This window comes from Salmo salar, chromosome 10 (assembly GCF_965601325.2).
Source record: "Salmo salar chromosome 10, fSalSal1, whole genome shotgun sequence".
Lineage (NCBI taxonomy): Eukaryota > Metazoa > Chordata > Actinopteri > Salmoniformes > Salmonidae > Salmo > Salmo salar.
Genome location: NC_138300.1, coordinates 84,337,671 through 84,364,493, shown reverse-complemented (window position 1 = coordinate 84,364,493; position 26,823 = coordinate 84,337,671). Strand labels below are relative to the sequence as shown.

At 44.7% G+C, this 26,823-nt stretch overlaps 1 protein-coding gene across 8 annotated transcripts in view; it reads right to left on the bottom strand.

The window, feature by feature from the left end:
* akap13b (A-kinase anchoring protein 13b) overlaps positions 1-26,823 on the bottom strand; it is a 97,418-nt gene that overhangs the window by 61,422 nt on the left and 9,173 nt on the right. For all 8 annotated transcript variants that reach the window (XM_014124442.3, XM_014124440.3, XM_014124441.3 and 5 more), the window contains exons 2-3: positions 16,333-16,376; positions 3,299-3,452 (exon numbers count right to left, since the gene is read on the bottom strand). In XM_014124442.3, the coding sequence (XP_013979917.3) occupies positions 3,299-3,452; positions 16,333-16,365 (187 nt within the window). In that variant the 5' untranslated portion in view covers positions 16,366-16,376. The remainder of the gene's footprint in view (positions 1-3,298; positions 3,453-16,332; positions 16,377-26,823) is intronic.

The window sequence follows — 26,823 nt, the reverse complement described above, 5'->3', positions numbered from 1 at the left end:
ATCCCTCCCGGTAATTGGGCAACTTTTGCAAATGTTTTGTTGTCTGAGTGAGGGAAATGCTGTAAATTAAGAGCACTCGATGTATTCTGAAAGATGAGACGGTGAGGATTATAATAAATACTGCTTTGATGTCATACGAGCAAGCCAAACACTTCACATTTCCATATCATAAAACTCATGTCATATACAGTGTCGACGTTTATGATCACTGTTTGATGAACAGTTACAAGATGACATGGCGTCATACCCCGGGTTGTCCTGAACATAATGAGCCTGTTTGTCTACTGCGAAGAAAACAACCACCTGAATGCACAGCACTCCTTTCCATGCGCACCAACAGTACGATCTGTTTCTCTGAATTGCCCTGTGAAAGCCTAACACTAATATCGTATTTTAGAACTTAGCCAGTCATGTTGGCAATAGAACATTTATAATGGGCCATTTTTTGGATTGTGTAAACAACAGTGATTGTGTGATGCAGGGCTGTGTTCCAAACAAAACCGTGGCAAGTGTGCTTGCTCTAGTTTCTCAACAGCACAGCTAGGAGAGCTAAAAAAAATAGGCACCTTATACTGTAGTTGAAGACTCTATTTTGAGTCACAAAGTGCATTGAAATGACTTTGGATCTGTGCACACTTTGGAGAGGTGTGGCCCCTTGGTGACACCAGTTAGTCCTCTCACTCAAACCCTTAGCATTTCTTCATCTTATGTTTAACTTACCCCACATTTTCCAGGAATAGTCGTATCGTGTAACTGAATGTATCCAGAGTATTTTCAGAATGTGGCGAAAAGTACAGTAAATGTAAAATGCACATAAAATCAACAGTGTAATGTTTGGATTCACTCTTGTCAGGTGAACTGTTGTGTCCTCAACTTTGGTCTAATCATTTTCCCAAACGTTCAATTGCTATCATGGTTATGCTTTTCCTATTTCTTCTGTACGAAACATTTCCATGTAGCCCTATCCATTCCCAGTGGCCAATTCCCACGAGTGTAAAGGGTTAAAACATGGCCTAGTGACATGATGTACTGTTCTGTTCCTTTACTATGTCCCTCCCTGTTCTGAAAATGAATGGACTCCACAGCAAAAGGCCATGTGAGAGCCTTATTTTATTGACAGCTCATATTAGTCATGACACAGGACAGGGGGGACAGCACGCAAACATTCAGGAGGCCCACCCACTCCTATTCATGGCTCTGCTGACGTCCATGCACACAACACAAACACAGATAAATCCGAGCTGGGGCAGCCATCACGCCATCATCAATATGCCACATGTCAGCCATGTTTTTACACGGACCATGCAGGGTGATCAGGGTGATAACTGAAGCCGGGGTTATATATAAAAACAACTTTTCTGTCGGACAAAAATATATTTTGGATTTATCTCTAGGGCATCTTCTGGTAAGGCTGCCTAGACATAAACACCCGGTGGATGACAACATGCTTTACTACCAATGACCAGACTGAGACAGATATAATTATGGAGCAAAGTTCTCACATTGTGACAATGTATTTCCAAGGACTGGGAGAGTGGTGTACATGTAGAAGAGAAGCAGTCATAAACAAAGGCAACATTCCTGTGTCAGCTGCCAAGAGGTTCGTCCCATTTCAGTGGAAGCAAAAAGCACACATCATTAGCTGAAAATCCATGTACATTCTCTCTATTTGCCCATGAAGAATGGTGTGTGCGTGCGCGCGCATATACGTGTATGTGTGTGCGTGCGCATGCGTTCGTGTAACTATAGAAGACTTGGTTAATCCAAACGGATCTGCCACACAGACAAACGGACAAACACACAACCAGTACCACTGTCCAGCACCAGAATGTTGTTTAAAACCCCATCTATCTCGTCTGACTGTCCCGTGGGGTAAAAAAAAAAAATTGTCAATGTTTAATTCCTGTTGATAAAAACGTCCTAGCAACCATCAGTTTCACTATAACAAGAACCGGGACCACCGGCGCTGGCAGAGCTCTGTGAGGGAGACAGAAGTGCACCTGAGGAAGATGACAGAGCTTTCTGAAGCTCTTCTTCATTTGAAGGTCTTGATGCACTGGCCAAAATCCTTTGTGTTCTTACACTGGATTGATTACACAGGCCGTGCCAAGAAGCTGCTGCTGCACAGTGGCATGTGTTACAGTCAGATTGTCCCAAACACCACCATACTGCCTATACTGTGGGCCGTGGTCAAAAGTAGTGCACCACTGTAAATAGAGAATAGGGTGCCATTTGGGACGCACATGGAGCCATTCCACTGGAATCTTCCACCCCGCTCTGTTCCCCTCCTCCGGCCTCATTAGGACCCTCTCCGTCAACTAGCCGTCCATCTGTCAGAACACACAGACGTTTATTTCACTTTCACGCCGCGTCTTCCCTAATTGTCTGGCACCGCACTGAGCCACGGAGTTTTGTGTATGTCAACGAGTCAACGACACGGTTGCTGTTGCTGTGGCTCTTTCCACAGGATGAAGAAATGTACCGTAGCTACGCTGTGAGGTCATTTTATATTATGTAGATGACATAATAGCCACTAAACCACACAGAGGGAAAACTTTAAACAGTCTGCAGCACATCCAGTTCTACCTAATTTAGCGCTGCGACAGCAGGGATGAACAGTACTGTAGATAGGCTAGATAAGGTATCCCGACATTGGGGGAAAATGGCTTACTGGATTGGCCAAGCACGCGGACACACACTGTAAGGCTGACTGATGATAGCAAGGCTTGTGGAGGTATTTATTAGGCTATGGTGTGTTTACTACTTTGGGAAAAGGGATTTTAGAGATTAGGATTGAGTTATTCCATTCTGTTTAATACTAAAGGAAAGGAGTGGAAATGCATGTCCTTATACAGGTGTCTAGGGTCAATATGCACGCACGCTCGGGGCAAGGCTTTCAGGAGCTGAATGTATCTGTGTTTACTTCTCTAAAGCCTTGTCAGGTTTTCCTCCACTTCCGACATCCGTTACATTAAGATGGAATGTCTCCGAACATCAACAGCAATTAGAGGTCTCTAGCCATAAGTGCAGTGTGTGTTTGACTGTCTCAGAGTGAATTATTAGTCTGTCATATTCCCAGGACTCCTGGTGGTATGGTAAGTCATTGGGCTGCGGGTGTGTGGGATTGTGTGAGCTTGAGTAGCCATGTGTGGTGTACAGTGTGGCAACGGATACAATACGACTCTAAGTATTGTGAAGACAGACGGCCTGCAGTGTGGCAGTACTACTGCACTTTCCATTGGCCTGTTCAATGGAATGTTTGGGACCTTTACGCACTGTGGTGCATTGTGGGACTTACCTGGGCACACGGCCTGCAGGGTGACATGGCTGATCCTCAAGGTGCTGGTCAGGTGCCTCTGGTTGGTGCCAGCAAACAGCAGGTAGAACTCTACATCCTCCTCATCCTCCAAATGATCTTCATCACCCAGCTGCACTGTCAGAAGACACTCACCCTGGAAAAAGACAGACAAATGGAAATACAGTTATACTGTACATTTGAGCCACATAGTTTGATTGACATAGGTTTAACTTAGTTTACATTTTTAGAGCTTGCAACAGAATGGCAAAGAAAATGACCTCCTCTCTAAACTAGGGCTGGGAAATGCCAGGGACCTCATGATACGATATTATCACAATACATAGGTGCTGATACGATATGTATTACGATTCTATATGTATTGCAATTCAGTACTGCGATTTGATTGTGATTCAATGTTCCAAACATATTTCTCTGTATATGTCTGCGGCAGAAAGACAAGAGAGAGCATGAGGAAATCAGTTTTGGGGATAAAAGTGCTCAAAACATGTTGGCACACTCTTTAAAACATTTAAAAAGAAGATGGAGGATAACCTATAGTTATAACTGACTAGCGCTAGCTAAAGTTAGCTAAAAAAAAAGTTGGTTTTTTTGTATTTCACATACCGATACTGTGGAGTCACAGTATCAATATAAAATCGGCAAAGATTATATTACGATACTCTACTGCAGTTTTCTCTGCGTTCATTTAAGTGTGGCGCTGCGCCACGGCAGAATCATTGCCCCTACACCAAAAGAAACATAATATATTTCTACCAAACATAGTTTCAATAAACTTCTGTAAAGCACATTCTCTTTTCTTAGTAACTAGATAATCCATTCTGGGTTCAACACAGTTCTGAAGGTTATTTAGCTCTGTGAGCTGTTGCAGGCAGCCTGCAATCCAAGAAAAACGGTGCGCCTGTGACCAGTGCTCAATACAGAAGCTCTGCGGCGCGAAACACAATTCACTTGAATCACCTCAGAGTGCTCCTGCGTGAGAAATTGCAAGAAAGGTACGTTAGCTTGTTTGTTTGACTAACGTTAGCTAGCTAAGGGCTAAGGGCTAAACACAAAATGTGCATATTTAGTCTGTACAGCATTATGTGTTTATTTCTGAGCCAACTCCACCAGGACCTCGATGACCCAAAGGGTGTGGGCGCATTCAACATCAAGGAGAAGGAGGAGAGGGAGAGGCCAGGTGGAGATGACCAAGACCTGGGAGCAGTTCTGGGCTTGGTTCAGAGAGGAGGTAAAAACATGTGTTTTCAAATGCTGTGATGAAACCAATGTTACATCATGTGTGTTGGAGAAACTCATTAGGTCATGGATCCATATCTTGTTGGTCCAGGACAGCCTAGACCAAAGGGTTCAACCCTTGGAGATTCTGGGGTGTGTTGGGACCTCAGGCTGCGTCCTCTAGTGAGAGGATAAACACCTGTATTTCAGGGGTTGGACCAGCTGACGGTAATGATAAAGCTGGCCTCGCAGTTTGATGAGTGGGGGCAGTCTACCCCTGACTATACCAGTGACTTCTGTTAATTGTGAGTGGGACTTCTCTGCAATGAAACGAGTAAGAACATTTAAATGTGAAAGTAGATGGATTCTCTTTGTCCCTCTCCCTTCTCTTATTTTTCTTTCTGTTATTGCAGGTCTAAACAGACTTGAGAAACAGACTGCAGGGAGAGCATCTAGCCGGCTCTCCATCAACCCCCCCCCCCCCCCCCCCCCCATCAAGGAGCTCAATTACAGGAGGGCGTTGGAAATCTTTTTCCAAAGGCCCAGAAGAATAAAGTGCTCTGACAAAGGCTGTTAGAACAAGGTTTTTGTCAGAACCTGAAAAGACATTTCCAACACTCTCCTTTTGTGATGAACATGAATTAGTGGGCTCAATTCATGTTCAGTCAAATGTTCCTCTGTTCATTTTGTCAAGATAAACTTTTTTATTTCAGAAAGGTCTCTGTTGTGTTTCTATTGCAACACTCAACCTTAAATTGCAGACTGTATACTATAATAATTTTACCGATACGTTCTTGAGCTCATTTCTGGGGGTGGAAATTATATTTTAGATGGTTTATTTGAGTTTTTGATTTTAAAAAGTCACCAGAACCAAGCTTTTTAGTACTTGTACATATTTTGTTTTGGGGGGGAGGACCCCAGAACACCCCCAAAAAAGGGGGACACCCCCCCTTAAACCCCCCCACTACCACTAACTGTCCCCCACAGCTAACACATTTTCCAGTTGAAACACTGCTCTACTGTGTTGAGTCCCCCCCATCCCTATTCTAAACCAGAGGAGAAACCAACACAGAAATATAGGAGAACAAAAAGACCCACGGGCAGGTATCAACACCTGTCTATTACGGTAGGAAGAGGCTGTGTTTTATTATAGCACTATCAACCCATAATGTAGGGTGGAATACTCGACTGAATACATAAAAACAAACCCTGCTAAAACAATAATTACCCCGCCTTATTTAATTACAGTGTATTGCACGAGTGTGCGTGTGTATGTGTCTGTTTGTGTGTGTGTGTGTGTGTGTGTGTGTGTGTGTGTGCCTTCTTGCATTGGTGTGTTATAATGAAGGATTCTTTTTTTAGAGACCTCTTTATACTAAGAACTCCTCAAATTGATAGAGCCCCCAGCCTGGAGTTACAACCAGGCTCTGTGCAGTTCTCTGACAGGTCTGTTATATTGAGGGACCCAGTGTAAACACATGACTACCTGTCATTCCGCTTCACCCAGCGCATGGTCCAGTGTGACAGCCAGCTGCACACAGCAAGACCCTCAGCCTGAGAGGAAGAAGGTAAGATTGGAGGACGACTATGTTTCCTGTTTCCTTATTTCTAGGTTACACGTGGGCCGGTCCAAAGCACTGTACTGCTGGAGCTGTCTGCCTGCCCTCTGTTGTTTTCCTCACAGCTCCACATCACATCCACCTTATCACATGCAGCAGGAATAACAGATAAGGGGACAGAAAGGTACTGACCAGTCCAAATAACCCATTTCTCTCCTTCAGTGGCAGGATCTTTTCATACAGAAATAAACACTGAAGATAGAAAAATGCATGTGGGAAACACACATGTCATGGGTAAGAAGAATGCTTAGCTTACTCAGTCACACGTAAAAAAACAATTCCCAAACACAGGCAACGTGTCCGGAGCTACCAATTGTAGCCTTTGTAGCGGCTAGCTAGCTAGCTAGCTTAGTATAGTGCGTGTTCAATGACGGTCAGTGGGCGTATGTGGACACGTCTGTTGACTTTAGACAGACTGTAAAAGCCACATCCTTCAGTGCTGAATGCCAGTCAGCTGGTCTCTCTGTGGCTGATGACAAGCGGTTAGAGGAGGAAAGGCACAATACAGGGGAATATAGTATGAAAGGCTCTCTCACCATATAGGCTAACACTGCAGTACTTACTTTAACATAAAGCTATGCTTAGAACCAACGGGAAAGCTCTCGCACCATTTATGCTAGCACTGTTTAACATACAGCTGTGCTTAGAACCAACTGCCTGAGGACAGAAAACCCCCAGCATCTTGTATACACCACACAACCAAAAGTATGTGGACACCTGCTCGTAGAACATCTCATTCCAAAATCATGGGCATTAATATGGAGTTGGTCCCCCTTTGCTGCTATAACACTCTTCTGGGAAGGCTTTCCACTAGATGTTGGAACATTGTTGCGGGGACTTGCATCCATTCAGCCACAAGAGCATTAGTGAGGTCGGCACTGATGATAGGCGATCAGGCCTGGCTCCCAGTCAATGTTTCAATTAATCCCAAAGGTGTTCTATGGGGTTGAGGTCAGGTCTCTGAGCAGGCCAGTCAAGTTCTTCCACACCAATCTTGACAAACTCTTTCTGTATGGATCTCACTTTGTGCACAGGGGCATTGTCATGCTGAAACAGGAAAGGGCCTTCCCCAAACTGTTGCCACAAAGTTGGAAGCACAGAATCGTCTAGAATGTCATTGTATGCTGTAACATGAAGATTTCCCTTCACTGGAACTAAGGGGCCCAAACCATGAAAATAAGCCCCAGACCACTATTCCTCCACCACCAAACTTTACAGTTAGCACTACGCATTCGGGCAGGTAGCGTTCTCCTGGCATCCGCCAAACCCAGATTTGTCCGTTGGACTGCCAGATGGTGCAGCGTGATTCATCACTCCAGAGAACGAGTTTCCACCTCTCCTGAGTCCAATGGCAGTGAGCTTTACACCACTCCAGCCAACGCTTGGCATTGTGCATGGTGATCTTAGGCTTGTGTGCGGCTACTCGGCCATGGAAACCCATTTCATGAAGCTCCCGACTAACAGTTATCGTGCTGACGTTGCTTCCAGAGGCAGTTTGGAACTCGGTATTGTGTGTTGCAACCGAGGACAGACAATTTTTACTCGCTACACGCTTTAGCACGGCGGTCCCGTTCTGTGAGCTTGTGTGGCCTACCAATTCCACTTCACAATAACAGCACTTACAGTTGACCGGGGCAGCTCTACCAGAGCAGAAAGTTTATGAACAGACTTGTTTGAAAGGTGGCATCCAATGACGGTGCCCTGTTGAAAGTCACTGAGCTTTTCAGTAAGGTCATTCTACTGCCAATGTTTTCATATGGAGATTACGTGGCTGTGTGCTTGATTTTATAGCAAAGGGTGTGTCTGAAATAGCCGAATCCACTAGTTTGAAGGAGTGTCCACATACTTTTGAATATATAGTGTAGGTGCAAAACGTATTTGGCCTGGAGCTCTTTACCTTCATGTATGTATCTTAAAAGTCTGTTTTTGTCTATGTGGTCGAGCCGATCATCTGAAAGAAAGACCCTTGTTTTACAGTAAGAGATTAGTAATGGTATCTTTCTGCTGCAGCCATTTTCTACATGAGTAGCCGACGGCAACACAAAAAGAGGAGGGTAGTTAGCATGTCTGTCTGCAGCTCCCTCCCCGCTACTGTCTTGTGTTCGACTCAGCTCTGACTGACGCGGAGGACACACCTCCTTAACCTGTTGATGTGATGTGTCCTACTCCGTGGTGTTGACATGGCCCTAGGGCGGCAGATGTGGCTTGCTGATTGGGTTACGGGAGCCTGTACTCTGAACAGAGGCTTCTATTTGGAGACGCTAGTTGGGCGTGATGAGGGAGAAAGAAGTAGACTTCATTTTCATTTTTCTCATTTAGAACAGTCAAAGGTTTTTTCCATTATGTAAAAGTGGCTAGGGAGTTAGACAGGTTTTAGACCGAGGTCAAATGACAAAGTCCTGTGACAGAAAGCTATTAAATCATTTGAGCAGCCAGTATGACTTGTTTGGGAAAAGGCTTCAGGACTGTCATCAGCGATATAAAGACAATCGGAAGGCCTCTGAGGACAAATATTTTATTTCAAGCAATCAAAAGTACAAAAGGTCACAGTCTAAAACTAATCCAAGCAATACAAAGTGAAACCATGAAGTGCTTCTCAACAATGACAAAAGGCTGAAGACAACAAAAAGACTAGTTGGAAAAAAGAATGAATCAAAACATGACAGTATAATGCAGTGCTGTTCAGGAGCAAGAGCATGCACACTAATGGTAAACTGGGCCTTGGGCCACTTCTACTGTAAAAGCCCAATATAGACAACAGGTGTTGAAGCCGAAAGAAAGAGAGCAAGAGCAAAAAGACTAACTAAACCAAAACATTTGCCAATAGACCACCCTGCAGGGGTTTGTGAAATATACTTTTTATGTATCAAAAAGAAAGGAGGACCAAGGCACTCTTCATATAATCCATTAAAATGCCTTTATTTGTATGGAATGGAAACTAAGTTGAAAAACGCTGACGCGATTCGGTTGCATGGCCTTCGTCAGGGCGTACTCCATGCAGGCGAAACTCGTAGGAGTTTTTAAACTTTGTTTACCAAAAGACCACCTTTTGTCTACCAAAATCTACTATTGTGTACCTTAGTAGAGCTTCCCTTCCTCCTTTTTATATACTTTTGATGTATTTCAACACATGATTATGAGTTCCAAATGATGTAAGCTATCGAGTACTACATGTGTACCAGACGTTTGAAAGATAAGTTCACAGCACAAATGTTCCAACCATTCCACTAAGATTCCAACGGTTCCACTGCTCTTGGGTCTGGAGTGGTTTGCCTCTAGTCTAGCATGTTCTTAGGCATTCTTGGGTTGTTTGTGATGCTGTTCCAGAGATCTACATCAGAGGTAGTTCTAAATGCTGACTGGAAATAACCCCAGAGAGAGACAGACCAAGGAGGAGCTCCTGACTGGAAATAACCCCAGAGAGAAACAGTCCAAGGAGGAGCTCCTGACTGGAAATAACCCCAGAGAGAGACAGACCAAGGAGGAGCTCCTGACTGGAAATAACCCCAGAGAGAGACAGACCAAGGAGGAGCTCTTGACTGGAAATAAACCCAGAGAGAGACAGACCAAGGAGGAGCTCCTGACTGGAAATAACCCCAGAGAGAGACAGACCAAGGAGGAGCTCCTGACTGGAAATAACCCCAGAGAGAGACAGACCAAGGAGGAGCTCCTGACTGGAAATAACCCCAGAGAGAGACAGACCAAGGAGGAGCTCCTGACTGGAAATAACCCCAGAGAGAAACAGTCCAAGGAGGAGCTGCTGCCTGGAAATAACCCCAGAGAGAGACAGACCAAGGAGGAGCTCCTGACTGGAAATAACCCCAGAGAGAGACAGACCAAGGAGGAGCTCCTGACTGGAAATAACCCCAGAGAGAGAGACAGACCAAGGAGGAGCTCCTGACTGGAAATAACCCCAGAGAGAGACAGACCAAGGAGGAGCTCCTGACTGGAAATAACCCCAGAGAGAGAGACAGACCAAGGAGGAGCTCCTGACTGGAAATAACCCCAGAGAGAGACAGACCAAGGAGGAGCTCCTGACTGGAAATAACCCCAGAGAGAGACAGACCAAGGAGGAGCTCCTGACTGGAAATAACCCCAGAGAGAGACAGACCAAGGAGGAGCTCCTGACTGGAAATAACCCCAGAGAGAGACAGACCAAGGAGGAGCTCCTGACTGGAAATAACCCCAGAGAGAGACAGACCAAGGAGGAGCTGCTGCCTGGAAATAACCCCAGAGAGAGACAGACCAAGGAGGAGCTCCTGACTGGAAATAACCCCAGAGAGAGACAGACCAAGGAGGAGCTCCTGACTGGAAATAACCCCAGAGAGAGAGACAGACCAAGGAGGAGCTCCTGACTGGAAATAACCCCAGAGAGAGACAGACCAAGGAGGAGCTCCTGACTGGAAATAACCCCAGAGAGAGAGACAGACCAAGGAGGAGCTCCTGACTGGAAATAACCCCAGAGAGAGACAGACCAAGGAGGAGCTCCTGACTGGAAATAACCCCAGAGAGAGACAGACCAAGGAGGAGCTGCTGCCTGGAAATAACCCCAGAGAGAGACAGACCAAGGAGGAGCTCCTGACTGGAAATAACCCCAGAGAGAGACAGACCAAGGAGGAGCTCCTGACTGGAAATAACCCCAGAGAGAGACAGACCAAGGAGGAGCTCCTGACTGGAAATAACCCCAGAGAGAGAGACAGACCAAGGAGGAGCTCCTGACTGGAAATAACCCCAGAGAGAGACAGACCAAGGAGGAGCTGCTGACTGGAAATAACCCCAGAGAGAGACAGACCAAGGAGGAGCTCCTGACTGGAAATAACCCCAGAGAGAGACAGACCAAGGAGGAGCTCCTGACTGGAAATAACCCCAGAGAGAGACAGACCAAGGAGGAGCTGCTGCCTGGCTGCCTGCTACTGAGGTACTCTAATGACAGACTGACCTTGACACCACTCACACCAAAAAAGACTGGGTGGCTCTCGAACCCTGTGTGTGTGTGTGTGTGTGTGTGTGTGTGTGTGTGTGTGTGTGTGTGTGTGTGTGTGTGTGTGTGTGTGTGTGTGTGTGCGTGCGTGCGTGCGTGCGTGCGTGCGTGCGTGCGTGCGTGCGTTTCCTCCTCTTCAGAGACAGCTGTATTACTCCAAGGGCATAAAGTATCCCAACAGCACACACCCAGGCTTCCTAGAAGGGCAGGACACAGACTCTGTATTCCTACATTTGTTCTCTTGGCTGGAACAATTCCATCAAATCCACAGAGGGCAGGGCATCTGATTGAATTAGCCACACTGTTCCCCTGCTCTAACTTATTTAGCACTTAACCAAGGCCATGACCAGAGCTGTCCCTGACGGCTGAAAATCAGAGCCTTCAAATTAAACAAGTTACAACACACTTATCAGGTGAGCTTGTATGTGCAGGATCCCTTGCTGAAATGGGTCCCTGTACAGACACAACCCAGCCACACTAGCGCACCGCGCACATGTGAATGAGTCACTGTCACGAGTGGCCGACATGCTGAGGTTTGCCCCAGCCCTGTTACATTCCTGACTCTCTACTCACACCACACCCAGCGCGAGGGGACCATAGGACCAGGGGGGCAAACTCTGAGCTCACCGTCACATTGTCTAAGGTGAGGAGACAGGAACAGATGGAGAAAGAGAGTGAGACCAACAGAGGAAAAGGAATGAACTTCTCCGTGTGTAGTTAGTCACTCCCTCTCTCCTTCTGCAACCCCCAGGGCCGAACCAGCCATGTGTTTCAAAGCGTATCAACTGCACTCACACCACTTAACATATAATGTGTTCTTTTAGAACAAGGGGTTACTTGAGTTCAGTTGCTGCTTTGTTTTTTGTTTTTATGTTCCCTGTTCAATATTTAGAACAGAAAGGTGGCAGGCCTCACGTAATGCACAGGAAACAGCAGACACACAGGCAGGAAGAGAGCAAAAAAGCGTGACCACAGACTGCAGCACATCTCAGTCACGTTGATCTGCAGCTTTCTAGTTCTGAGGAAGGTAAGACAACATCTGGCTGAGTGTAGCCCACCACAACAGGCATAAAGAGGGATAGGTCGCATGCTTCCAGAGAACACTGTTTTAGTCACGAGATCAAATCAAATCAAAGTTTATTTGTCACGTGCACCGAATACAACAGGTGTAGACCTTACAGTGAAATGCTTACTTAAAGGCTTTAACCAATAGTGCGAGAAAAAAAAGGTGTGTGTGTGTGTGTGCGCGTGTGTAGGTAAGTAAAGAAATAAACAACAGTAAAAAGACATTTGAAAATAAGAGTAGCAAGGCTATATACAGACACCGGTTAGTCAGGCTTATTGAGGTAGTATGTACATGTAGATATGGTTAAAGTGACTATGCATATATGATGAACAGTAGCGTAAAAAGAGGGGTTGGCAGGTGGTGGGACACAATGCAGAGAGCCCGGTTAGCCAATGTGCGGGAGCACTGGTTGGTCGGGACAATTGAGGTAGTATGTACATGAATGTATAATTAAAGTAACTATGCATATAAGATAAACAGAGTGTAGCGGGGTGGGGGGGGGGGCACACAGTGCAAATAGTCCGGGTAACCATTTGGTTACCTGTTCAGGAGTCTTATGGCTTGGGGGTAAAAACTGTTGAGAAGCCTTTTTGTCCTAGACTTGGCACTCCGGTACTGCTTGCCGTGCGGTAGTAGAGAGAACAGTCTATGACTGGGGTGGCTGGGGTCTTTGACAATTTTTAGGCCCTTCCTCTGACACTGCCTGGTGTAGAGGTCCTGGATGGCAGGCAGCTTAGCCCTTTGTCGTGCCCTCTTCACGACTGTCTTGGTGTGTTTGGACCATTCTAATTTGTTGTTGATGTGGACACCAAGGAATTTGAAGCTTTCAACCTGCTCCACTACAGCCCTGTCGATGAGAATGGGGACGATACACGTCAGTACTGATTGACGTTAGTCAATCAGCCAAGTAGAGTTTTAAAGCAAGTGCTGAGCTGCAAAATGAGGTAATACGCAGAGGTGTAAAGTACTAATTACAACTACTCTTGTTAATGTAATTGAGTAGCTTTTCCGAGTACTTTTTTGAGTATTTTTCCAAATTAGTAATTTTAGTAACTGAAGTAATTGAAGTAACAGTACCTCTACCTGAGTCAAATGTAATTGAAGTAACAGTACCTCTACTTGAGTCAAATGTAATTGAAGTAACAGTACCTCTACCTGAGTCAAATGTAATTGAAGTAACAGTCCCTCTACTTGATGAGGATATTTCAGTAGTCTTTCCACTCCTGGTGAGTGAGTGAAAGGGGGAGTTTGTGAAATTAGTACTGCACATTAATTTCTTCTCTTCCTTTTCAGTTGAATGTATGGAAAAGATCACGTGTAACAACATTCAGGTAACCTTAGTGAAATTAGCTAATTATCAAGATCAATGTTTTTATTTTAAAAGCAACTCAATTACTTTTACCCTGAGTACTTTTAAATGCAACTTTTTACTTTTACTTTAGTCATTTTTTTTACTCCAGTAATTTTACTTCTACTTGAATAAAATGTAATTAAAGTAACAATACTTCAGTACTCTGTCCAGCCCTGGTAATACAGCAGGCCATAGATCTGAGACTAGCTAAGGACTGTATGAACATATTAGATCAGAGTCGTAATAGCTGATCTGTGGTGGAGAACAGAATATCTGTGGTGGAGAGGAGGGCTGGGATCGGATCCTCAGAGTGATCAGGTTCTGTTTGCTTTCCTCCCTCTTAATGAGGATGAATCAGCACATATTGTATAAACGGCGTCTTCTTCCTAAACCACATCTAGAGTGCTGATTTAACACAGACGTCTCCTGCCTCTGCCCAATTAAAACCCCTGGCTGTCAGAGGAAGACTGGAGCCTGTTCCTACTATATGTCTGATGGCCCTGGGTTTCCTGTTTGTGTACTGAGCATGCTCAGAAGGCTCTGCCGGGAGGAGAGGAGAGCCCAGACCTAGCTGTGTGCACTGAGCCCAGCTGATCCCCTTCTTCATGTGGCTGCTCGCTGAAATCAGACGCTGCCGGGCCACACATCACACAGCAACAACCCCCTCCTACCCCTCTCTTTAGTCTACCCGCTTCTGCTCCACAGGCCGAGCTGAAAGCTCAGCTCAGGGATCCAATGGCAACTTGAAGCCAGGCCCCATCCAAAGCCACACCCACACACCCAGTTACAGGCCTCTAGAGCTAACTCATGCTACACACTAACAATAGGCCACGGAGATGGTTCAGATATCCCTAACTCACGCAGGCCTCCCATTCGCATCACCGAGATTGTCACACAGATAACATTGTCCATTGACTCCACTTGTGAGCAGGGTTCTAGACCAACTTTTTCAGTTGATGGCACCAGCAGGATTTGGTGGCACCAATTTTTCCCAACGCTGCGCAGCAATAATGACCTGACCTGTGTCCCGTAACATACCCGCATTCCATACAGAACCAGGCTAATTTATGACTAGCCGTCTTTTAAATTAGCATGCCCGGGAAATGGATGATGTCCGCAACATTTAAACGTTATCTTTCATTTGCGGAATGAGCATGTAGCCTACAGCCTATAATAACCTACCCTCCATATACAAATAATTACATTTGAATTAACTTAACAATATCATATGTACTTTGATTGTTAGGAGGGAGAAAAGAAAATTAACATTTGCACAATGTCAAAAATGTGATATTCTAAATCCACAACGACCACATCAGGAGATCACGTTGAGGTCTGGGAACAATCATCACAAGAAATTGGAGGGTGTAGTTGCCCTTTAGACTCAATTGCTCACCTAGTAAGAGACTGTTGTGTTTGGCTAGCTGTACTGTACAATGTACAGCGTAGGCTACATGTGATGGCAGAGTTTGCAAAACAAATGCCCTCGCGATTGGTTCAAATCATCATGATATCATTGTGTCGGGTAGTCCTTCTTTTTAGTCAAAGTTTCATTGGGAAGGTTTTCTGGGAATGCCTTTAGAAACGTTCTTTCAAACAGAGTATGATGACTAAATTGCGCATCGCAAATATTCGACCAACTTTTTGAATGACTGGTTCGCACACCCATTGTTGCATACCCATTGTTTTTGGAATAAATCTCGATAGTAATACACTTTCAAAAAGCTCATTGTGAAGCAAAAACGAACATGACCAGCTAAAAACATTCACTGGCACCCTAAAAATGGTGTCGCACTGCCAAGTCAAAGGGTCACAAAGTGCTTCGCTCACAGTTTTAAGGCCCACTTAGGAATTACTTTCAGTGCCTGACTTGGCACCTCAAATGTTCTACTTCTTGAGTTCCTGCACCTCTTATAGAATAATAGTTCAAACTTATTGTGGGGTTCCTGCACCTAAATATAAACATTACCCAAAATAAGTACCGGCATCTATTTCAGTCCAAGTCAAGCACTGGTTACTTTACAGAGATGTGTCACATTTCACTCCCTGCCTGGATGCATCAACATGTTTTTTAAAGAGCAACTTAACAAAGTCGAAGCAAATCTTTAACTTATTTAACCCACACATTCGGTTCTAGGATATGAGCAGCAATACGTTGTTTACAAAGCAGACTTGGTATCACTAAGACGACGGGGCGAGGACCTCGCCACCAGCACAGACACACATGGCCATTATATGTCCATGTTCAGATAGACCAGACGGTCTAGTTTAACACACAGGGTGAACACGGACAACCAGCTTTACCGGGAGGTACCGCCTGCATGTTTAAACAGAGTCTAACAGGTTTGCCACATAATCTAGTAACAGTGTTGTGTCTCCAGCCCAGCCACCCGTGGACACGTGGGCACCTCATACCCTGTGTAAATGGAATGAAACATGCTCTAACCCAAACAAAGCACCAACATGCAATTATCCAGCACAGCCCTACAACCCACCCTCACTGTCACAGAGAACAGACAGGCCTCTATCTGTCACTCACTCAACCCAATGTTATGTACACAGACATCCTATGTACTATCTATCTATATAATGAATGCAATTCTCTCTTTTATTCTTAGGTTCCTTTAATCCAAATATTTCAACAACACTATATAATTTACATGTCACCAAAATATAATGTTTTAAATAGCAATGGAAAACAGCCATAATATGTTTTGATGCGTTGAATCCATTTCCTCGGACGCACCACAGACAGATTTGGGATTAAAGTGGAGTACTTACATATAGCGGGGCTTGCTGTGGATTTAGTTTCATGACACTGGACACTGTGGAGAGAGGAGAGAGAGAGCATCAGCGTTAATAAATGCAGTAGTAAACCCAGAAGCAGAGGGCAGCATGAGGTAAACAGCCATTATACAGCCTCACACTACCACTTCTCTGTATCAGTCCACACAACAGGCCGACAGCCTGAGTCAGACCACGGAGAGCGGTTTGGCCTGCAGCGACACCAGGCTTGGGATCAGACGAGGCATTTAACAGACAAAATCAGGCCTAATAACCATAATTAAGAGCACATTACAGTAATTTAGTTGCCTGGGCCTTTAATGGCCACCCTGTTTCTCCTTTTCTCTAAACTAAGGCATCTAGCTGGTGGGTCGTTTCATATGATTTCAATCACTTTCTGACTGCACCCCCTGTGATTCGAAACGAAACCATCCATACGTGTTTGACCATGGTAGAAGTGGTCAGAAAGTTACTTTTTGAACCTAACTTCCAAAACATTCAGGAGATGGAGGTGCTCAAAGTTAGGCCATGTTGCATAAAACCCACCCCACCATTAGACATCCATGTCTTTATCACTGAAAAATATAAACCGTTGAGTCTGATATCAATTCGAAAGCTTACAAACAGGGTTGTCAAACTATTTGATGATTTATTGAGAAGAAAAAAAAGTGTTTTAATGAAACTCATTTTTTAAGCTTTAACGTAAATTATCTAAAAAAATAAATAAAATGATTCATATACAGCATGTTGTAGCTAAGACCCTATTTTACATCATCTGAGGTGTTTGTATTGTGCCTTCCATTGGTTGAGACACAGCATACTCTTGAACACAAGGTGGGTGTCATGTATTGGCTGATAAATGTACTAAAATGTGAATAAACTTTCAAACTTTCAAATGGTAGCACAAAGATTGTTGGAGGGCCACACATCAGAGAATGTTGACTTAAGTGGGAATATCCGTTGTTTCTAAATCAAACCGTCACTCCTCCACAGGAACTGTATTGAAATCACAGAAATATAGACAATAGAATAGACATTCCCATTCAACTTGGCATTTGATGGTGGATGGACCAGCGGCCATCTTTCCGGTAGCAATTGGAAGTAAAAAGTTTCAATTCAATTTACATTTCAATGGTGTACCAGCAAAATTGCAGTGGTCTGAAGGGATAGGTCCATTCTAAGATTTACATTTCTAAGACTGAAATGACCTCTTGAATTCAAGAGTATGCTGCGTCTCAACCGTTGACGGTCACAACACAAAACACCTCAGACGATGTAACATGGATGTCAAAAGGTGGGGTGGGTTTTATGCAAAATGGGTCCATTTTGAGACTCTCTATCTCCTGAATGTTTTGACATTCAGGTCCAAAAAGTCCCTTCCTGACCACTTCTACCACAAGCAGACGTATGAAAGGTTTCATTCAAATCAAAAGGGGTGCAGTCAGAAAGTCAATGAAATCATATGGAACCACCCTGCTTTCTTTCTCTGCGTAGAACGCTGCAGACTGAGAGAGAGACAATTCCTGAGGTTTGGGCTTTTGTTGTTGATGAATAAGGTCTAAATAGTTTGGTATTTTCTGTGCTGTTTTTATTGCCTGGCTACCCAGACTCCTTTCTCCGGCCAAACACTACGCCACGCCCACGGACGTTAGTTTCTTCTCTGGCAATGAGTTTGGATCTGAGTACCTCCAGACCCTTCACCGAATGTCAACACATTCTGGGCCATTTGATTGGTCCAGAAAACGATGGGTTGGGCCAGAGCAGAACACACAAAGGTAAAGCGGTGGCTTGAAAATGTGTCAATGGCTTTGATAAGTTAGAGATGATCCAATCGATGATGACTTTGTTTTCTACAACGCCCCTCGTCAGCACAAACAACTTCAAGGATGGCACTCTCAGACTAAAAGTACACTATATATACAAAAGTATGTGGACACCCCTTCAAATTAGTGGACTCAGCTATTTCAGCCACGCCCATTGCTGACAGGTGTATAAAATCGAGCACACCGCCATGCAATCTCCATAGACAAACATTGGCAGTAGAATGGCCTTACCGAAGAGCTGAGTGACTTTCAGTGTTGCACCGTCATAGGATAACAACTTTCCAACAAGTCAGTTTGTCACATTTCTGCCCTGCTAGAGCTGCCCCAGTCAACTGTAAGTGCTGTTATTGTGAAGTGGAATTGGTAGGCCACACAAGCTCACAGAACGGGAACTGCCGAGTGCTGAAGCGCGTAAAAATCGTCTGTCCTCGGTTGCAACACTCACCACCGAGTTCCAAACTGCCTCTGGAAGCAACGTCAGCACAAGAACTGTTCATCGGGAGCATCATGAAATGGGTTTCCATGGCCGAGCAGCCGCACACAAGCCTAAGATCCCCATGTGCAATGCCAAGTGTCGGTTGGAGTGGTGTAAAGCTCACCACCACTCTGGAGCAGTGGAAACGCGGCCTCTGGAGTGATGAATCCCGCTTCACCATCTGGCAGTCCGATGTACAAATCTGGGATTGGCGGATGCCAGGAGAACGCTACCTGCCTGACTGCATAGTGCCAACTGTAATGTTTGGTGGAGGAGGAATAATGGTCTGGAGCTGTTTTTCATGGTTTGGGCTAGGCCCCTTAGTTCCAGTGAAGGGAAATCTTAACGCTACAGCATACAATGACATTCTAGACAATTTTGTGCTTCCAACTTTGTGGCAACAGTTTGGGGAAGGCCATATGCTGTTTCAGCATGACAATACCTCCGTGCACAAAGCGAGGTCCATACAGAAATGGTTTGTCGAGATCGTTGTGGAAGAACTTGACTGGCCTGCTCAGAGACCTGACCTCAACCCCATCAAGCACCTTTGGGATGAATTGGAACGCCGACTGCGATCCAGGCCTAATCGCCCAACATCAGTGCCCGACCTCACTAATACCCTTGTGGCTGAATGGATGCAAGTCCCCGCAGCAATGTTCCAACATCTAGTGGAAAGCCTTCCCAGAAGAGTGGAGGCTGTTATAGCAGCGAAGGGGGGACCAACTCCATATTAATGCCCATGATTTTGGAATGAGATGTTTGACGAGCAGGTGTCCACATACCTTTGGTCATGTAGTGAATGTAGCGAACGACAGAGCAGCGGAAGAATTTAGTGTGAGTCATCAGGCTACTGATTTCATGGACTGGAGGTTTAAAAAATGTCTGTGTGGATGTGGTGGAACTTCACTCCTTTGAGGAGCCGATTCCTTTGCCTAAGTTTCTTGTAAAATCTCAGATCCAAAATGACTGGCACCCTTGATAAAGATGAGCAAAAAAGACTGTATTAAATAATACAACTACTGATCTATACTGTATGTTACAAAAATGTGATATACAATAATATACTTTTTCCAATCATATAATATTGCTCAGTATTTGTATTATTTATTTTATAATCTTTTTTGCTCATCGTTATCATTGGTGCAAATAATTATGGGCCTGACTGAAGTATGAAATGAAAGCAAAATCATCACCATTAATCATGCAATACCCTGATCCAAAGTCAGCTGGTCTGTGTGATGTGGCTCTGTTCAAAGCAGCAACAGGAAGTGTCTCCATTGAGAAGTGAACAGAGAGGCCTAACAGTCCTGGCTGGCACGAGCCCTGCCATTCATCCCAAACATGTCACTTTGCATTACAAGTAGAGTCCCATAGATATGAACAGGAAGACAGGCAGAGCAACTGCGCAAGGGACACTGACCACAACAGACAATGTTGCACTACAGTGAGCAATGAATATCTTCTAAGGAGACATTACTTACTTTTCCAACTGCAATACTTACTTCCTCTTTAACTTTACTTCCTCATGTACTGTGAACTGACTTTGAACTTGGACCAGTTATTATATTATCTTTGATCAATGCATAAAACCACACAAACACGCTTGAGGCTGCCTGCTTTTGTGCACTGAGTGACGCAGAAACACGCCTCACCACAGGTTTATGTTTTGAGAGAACAGACCAGGTCTGAGACAGTGTCCTATTTGTTTTATTGTCACATACACCAGGTAGGTGCAGTGGAATGTGTTTTACAGGCTCAGCCACAGTAGTATGGTGCCCATGGAGCAAATGAGGGTTACGTGCCTTTCTCAAAGGCCATTCGACCAATTTTTCACCTTGTCTGCTCGGGGATTCAAACCAGCAACCTTTAGTTTACTGGCCCAACGCTCTGGGCCAACGCTCGCCCTTGCCATGCTGGGGAATATTACCGAGAGCTGCCGAGCGTGATACCCACCTGTAACAGGGCGTTGGGGTCTACCCAGCTCTACCCGGGCATTAAAACATCTCGGCACCACACACTAGGCCTTACTCAGACCCGAACAACAACACTGAACTAGTCACAACTAACCTCTTTATTGTATCATTGGGGAAAATGTCCGCCCTTGTCAATCCATTACAGCGTCCATTTCATCTGTGAAGCAACCGCTCAATGGGAGCCTAGAGCTGAGTAAATAGAAAACCCGTCCTACTTATTATTATCTTGTCCACCTTCTGTCTGCTTAAGATGATAATCCACCCCCACTATTGTTTAGCAATCAGCTTCAATTCACGTTCTGCAGGGGGGAGTTTAAAGAGGCAATCTGATTATTGAGTCTCAAGTCACACGGTGTACCCATGTCCACCAACAACATGAAAAACGGATTTGAAACAGACTTTAAACTGAATTGCAGTCTTGCAGGTGCCGGTCAGTCACATAGAGGGGCTCGCTAATCCTGCACTGTGTAGTCAAACTTCCAGTTATAATTCCCTTCAACAACCACCAGCACAACTACACAGACCATAACTCTGCCCAACCCCCACTCTATAAGCCACTTCTGCAGCTCAAGCCCCAGCCCCACTCTACCCCTGCTCTCGTCAAAGCTCACGTCCCAGTCCTAGCTTAACCCCAACCACCCTGAGTCCCAGGCTCTGCCTCAGCCCCAGTTCCAGCCCCAGCCTCAAGCCCAGCTCTAGCCCCAGCCCCAGCTCTATCCCCAGCTCTAGGCTCCAACTCCATCCCTAGCCTCAGCGCCAGGCCAACCCTCAAGCCCCAGACAGGAACCAGACAGCCTGGCCTGCTGCTGCTGGCTTCACACTAAGCAGGTGCTGGTTTAACATGTAACTCGGTCCAAATACATCATCATCTTCTCCACCTACTGAGCGGTGAAGTGATCACCACCAGCGAGGAGCATCTCAATCTCTGCCAGCAGCCAGGACCAGGCAGGGACAGAGGGTGGAAGGAAGGCAGAGTGGTGAACAGTGTACTGCTGAACATGGCTACAGAGGGGAGATTGAGAATGACGAAGGAAAAGAAACCGCAAAAAGAGACAAAAAAAAACCCTCTAGGATGGGCCAGGAGAGCGACCGTAGCAGCGAACTGCAGAATCAGCATTACGGTTGCGGTTTTCCACACCATATCAATTTCTTAAGACATTCACAAACAAAAAGGTGGGGGGGGGGGGATTTGTGTGCCTTGGCTAGCTCTCTGGCACCGCTGAAACTCGACCTGTACATTTGGTCGGCTCCAAAACCCCCACAAAAAAACACTATTCTAATTGGGGAGAGGACAGGACAGAACAGGAAGTGGGGGTCCAAATAGGGGGTATGGACAACAGGAAGCTCAGAGTCAGCTCAGCTCAGCATCATGAATAAATCAGGAGGCGTGAGGGGGCACCCATCATGGGGCAGGTCATGCTCTCTATTCCTGGATCAGTTTCTAGTTCTTTCCTCAGTAAATGGGCTACTGTTGGAGTCAGACATACAGACGGGATAGAGGGATAATCAACTGCCTCTAATTATACCCACTGATCTCACCCTGACGCTCTAAGCCCTCACAGCCAGACAGAGGGACGGACACACACAGCCCTATATACCGACTGACTGACTCCCACAAAGAGCTTGAACTCTGACCTATAAAGCATCTGGACATCCCCTGGCTGTCAAAAAGCTGTGAGGAAAGGAGGTGCTAGCCAAGCGTGTCTTTCAGAATTTCACACTCTGCATGCTTAGAAAAAAGGATTCCAAAAGTGTTCTTTGGCTGTCCCCATAGGAGAACCCTTTTTGTTTCCATGTAGAACCCTTTTGGGTTCCATGATGAACCCTCTGAGAAAAGGGTTCTTCATGGAATGCAAAAGGGTTCTATCTGGAACCAAAAAGGGTTCTTCAAAGGGTTCTCCTATAAGCTCAGCCGAAGAACCATTTTAGGTTCTAGATGGCACCTTTTTTTCTAAGAGTGTACCATGCAGAATCTTTTTGTTCAAAAATCCTGAAGTTAAAACTACGCCAAAATAGCACATACAGTATAGCTACAACAAGCGTGTGATGATAGCGTACAATAGCAACACGACTTCCACTTTATCAAGAAACACTAATATGTTTCACATTAGTCGTACGTCCCCTGATTAATCTTTAAAAACAGGCCAGGGTACCTATGGTGCATGACAGAGCACTGCCTGGGGATTATTGTATATATCTAGAAAAAGACTCATTATTAACCAAAAACATCCTCTGATCATCTTCAAAAGGAGAGAGGGGAGAGGGCCTGGCTGGGCCGCCGGGCTGCAGTTTTTGCACAATAGACCACAGAACACAGAAGCCTTTAGCCCAAGCAAACCAGTACTGTTTTCAATCAAAATGGCTGCTACAGTTATGCAAGCAATGCATTTGTCAACACAACAATTATGCTTGTACTTTTGGTTTTGCAGTCCCTCATCCCAAAAATTAGCGACGGCATTAAAAAAGGCACAGTGACTCGTTCTGCGCTCGAAAACATTTTAGCAAAAGGCTAGAGAGTGCTTATTGGTGATAATGACGACATGGAGCAGGCAGTCTGACAAACCCCGACACAACTAACATATTAACTCTGTGCTTGTGTACATCCTTGGGTTGTTGTCTCAGTCTGTGTGGATGAGAGGCGTGTGTGTGGAATTGATTTGCTCTGCAACCACAGCCTCAGTGGCCTCATAAGAACGTTAGTTTGATGGCCTGTGGTGAACTAGATGGGTAATCAGCAAACAGAGGACACATACCTCAGTGTGGTAGAAAGAATAGCTGGTCCGCAACAAGAACTAGGTCAGTGAGTTTAACTTCATTCAGTTATCTGTTGAAATACAAAGCAGCAACACGGATAGTTTGGGCAGGTTGCAAAGTCTGTAAGGTTAGAAACCTAGAAGTAGAGTGTTCCACTAAACAAAATTGGAGAACTATCGTCAATCCCAGAACGTGTGGAGAACTGTGAGTTCAGCAGCTAAGGCCAGAGCCAAACACCCATTTGTTTAGTCTGAGTAAATTCATCAAAACACACTCTTCAGCTCTACCTCGGCTCTCTGGTCTTTGTTAGGGGGGAATTAACTGCACTTAAACTGTCTCCTCTTAATAAAATCATAAAGCACAACAGTTCTGGCGCACAACTAACATACCGCAAATCAAAGGCGAGGGAGGACCCTAGTAGTCAGTCTAGAGAAAAGAGACAGCATTAATGTAGTATAGTTCCAGCCTAGGTAAGCCAGTTCCCTGTTGCACCACACAATTACCAGGGAAGGATATTACTGTGTGGATGTGGATGATGCTAAGACTGCACCATGAAAGACATGAAGCCTGAAATAGGATAAGGTGATTACGGATTAGCTGGCTAATGCTAACCCATTCATTACATTACATTTGATTAGCTTTAACCCTCCGTCATCTGCACACGTAGCAATTATATGAAAAGCATGGCAGCTATGAGGTATCCTGGTGTCAGAGCACGGCTGGAGCCCTGGTGGAGACTCTCATGCTGTTATATGTGCATGCCTCGGTCAAGGTGGAGGAATGCGTGAACAATCTGAGCTACAGGGGCTGATGTTCATTCACAAGGGCCTGCAGAAATAGTTTGGATGTCAATGTCCCCTTCCTGGTGGTTTTGGACTGTGTGTGTGTGTGTGTGTGTGTGTGTGTGTGTGTGTGTGTGTGTGTGTGTGTGTGTGTGTGTGTGTGTGTGTGTGTGTGTGTGTGTGTGTGTGTGTGTGTGTGTGTGTGTGTGTGTGTGTGTGTGTGTGTAGAGCTGACTCAGAGGGATAACAGTACATGGAGGGCTGGTGCGCGTACACACACACACCCCTTGTGGCACCAACAGGATGTAGCATGCGGGACAGTCTCTAAGGGACTTCCCCCTGGAACATGAGAAAGCCTTTGTACTGTGGGCCAGTCAGGCCCTCTGAGAGGTCAGGGGCCATGTGCAGCTAAGGTCATCCCCAGAAGGCAGATAGATAGCAGCATTACACAACTGGTTACATAGCTTATACCAATATGCAGGAAAACAGGCATGACAAAGGATATAGGCTATATGTGTTTTTCTTAATCAAAGCCTGGATGTGTCTCTATGAACAAGCAGTCATGCGGTAGTAACAAACCATTAAGTTACGTAATGGTTACATTAAGGAACCATTCACTAGGGAAATACCAGCTTAACTGAACACCTTCAAAGCTCTCCAGCTTATCTACTCTACCATGACAGGTTTCCAATTTTGGCAAATAATGTTTCATGCATTCAATACCTTTTTTATCTATTACACTTGTTTACCATAGACTGTGGGATTCACAGTCTACTTAATGCTATACTAGCGTCTGTCTGCCACTCAAAGAGGTATTCAAGCAGCTAACAGTTCATGTAAACCTTCACGTTCGGAGAGTAGACTCCCTAGCCATACCTGATACCACTGGCACCACTGTGACCCAGGTAATAGCAAGGTCATCTTTCTAACACGCACACACACCAAATAACAGACAGACATACAACGTATTCTACAGTGGCACTTGCGTCGCTGCATGCAGAATGCAAACGGCGCCGGCCGGGCTGAAAAATGACGGCAAACTTCTGTGATTTTCTCTTAACAGCTGATCAGAGAGTTTTGATATCGTTACAAAGCTTAAAATCTTCTCTTTTCTACAGTATACAGAGCTTAAATGTGTATTTTGTGGTCCTGATAATGATAGAGCAAGTTACATATGTTTTACACATTTGTAATAAACCAGTTATTCTCATGTTCATTCACCTGTGACCTGCTAATTGCAAATGTAAATTAAATCCATTTGTCTACTTTTCTGAATGAAGGGAAAATTGTTTGAGGTGCATATATCCATTTTGTCAGGTTATTGTTTATGCTAACTACCCACTGGGGACAGATGTAATTTCAACCTCTAGTTTTGATTTACATTTGGTTCAGCTAACGTGAATTCAACATGAAATCAACAAAACATTTCACCATGTTATTGGATTTAGGTTCAAAGTCGGGCGAAAAAAAATACCAAATTCCTTAACGTTGATGACTTTTTGCAAATCCAATCCGTCTTCCACATTGATTCAACGTCATTAGATCGATTTTTGTTGTTGTTGTTGAAATGACGTGGAAACAATGTTGGTGCAACCAGTTTTTGCCCAGTGGGTAGCTAGCTTCGTTAATGTTAGTTGACACTCAGGGGATGCCAGCGTCAAACTATGTAGAGATGCCCATGACACCTGAGAGGAAGAGGCGAGTATCTCTGACGACCAACCTTTTTAAGGCTATACACATGCGCAAACTATGAAATCGCTCAATTAAATGAATGTAGGAGTCAGGAATGCGAGTGTGCACCAACTATTTTTATGCATTTCAATGAAGGGGAAGGTAGGCACTGCATACGGCAATCGGCAATGTTGCCTGTTGCCCCTCCTGAGGTTTTGATGCAGTTTTAGCAAATATGAGGATTTTGAGCATACCGACCAGCAGAATCATTGAGAAAAAAACAATGTAACATTTATATATCTTTTTTTGGGGGGGGCTTTTCATAACAGCTATTTTGATTCAATTATGACAGGACAGAGGACCAAAGTTTCCTCAAATCTTTCGGAGCACTGAGCAAATTTCAGGTTTGCCGAGCGCAAACTTGATTATTGTGAAAATGTGTTTACTGTGAACACTGAGGCTGTACCCATTTTAAGTTACAGTTTTATAAACCTCCTGAGGATCGGACCCTTTTTTTCAATTTTTGCCTTAAATGACATACCCAAATCTAACTGTAGATCAAGACCTGAAGCAAGAATATGCATATTCTTGATACCACTTGAAAGGAAACACTTTGAAGTTTGTGGAAATGTGAAATTGATGTAGGAAAATATAACACATTAGATCTGGTAAAAGATAATACAAAGAAAAAAACATCTCCTTTTTTTATCATCTTTGAAATGAAAGAGAAAGGCCAAAATGTAATATTCCAGGTTAGGCGCAATTTAGATTTTGTCCACTTGTTGGCAGCAGTGTAGGTGAAAAGTTTTAGACTGATTCAATGAACCATTGCATTTCAGTTCAAAATGTTGTATCAAGACTGCCCAAATGTGCCTAATTGGTTATTAACACATGTTCAAGTTCATAACTGTGCGCTCTCCTCAAACAATAGCATGGTATTCTTTCACTGTAATAGCTACTGAAAATTGGATAGTGCAGTTAGATTAACAAGAATTTAAGCTTGCTGCCCA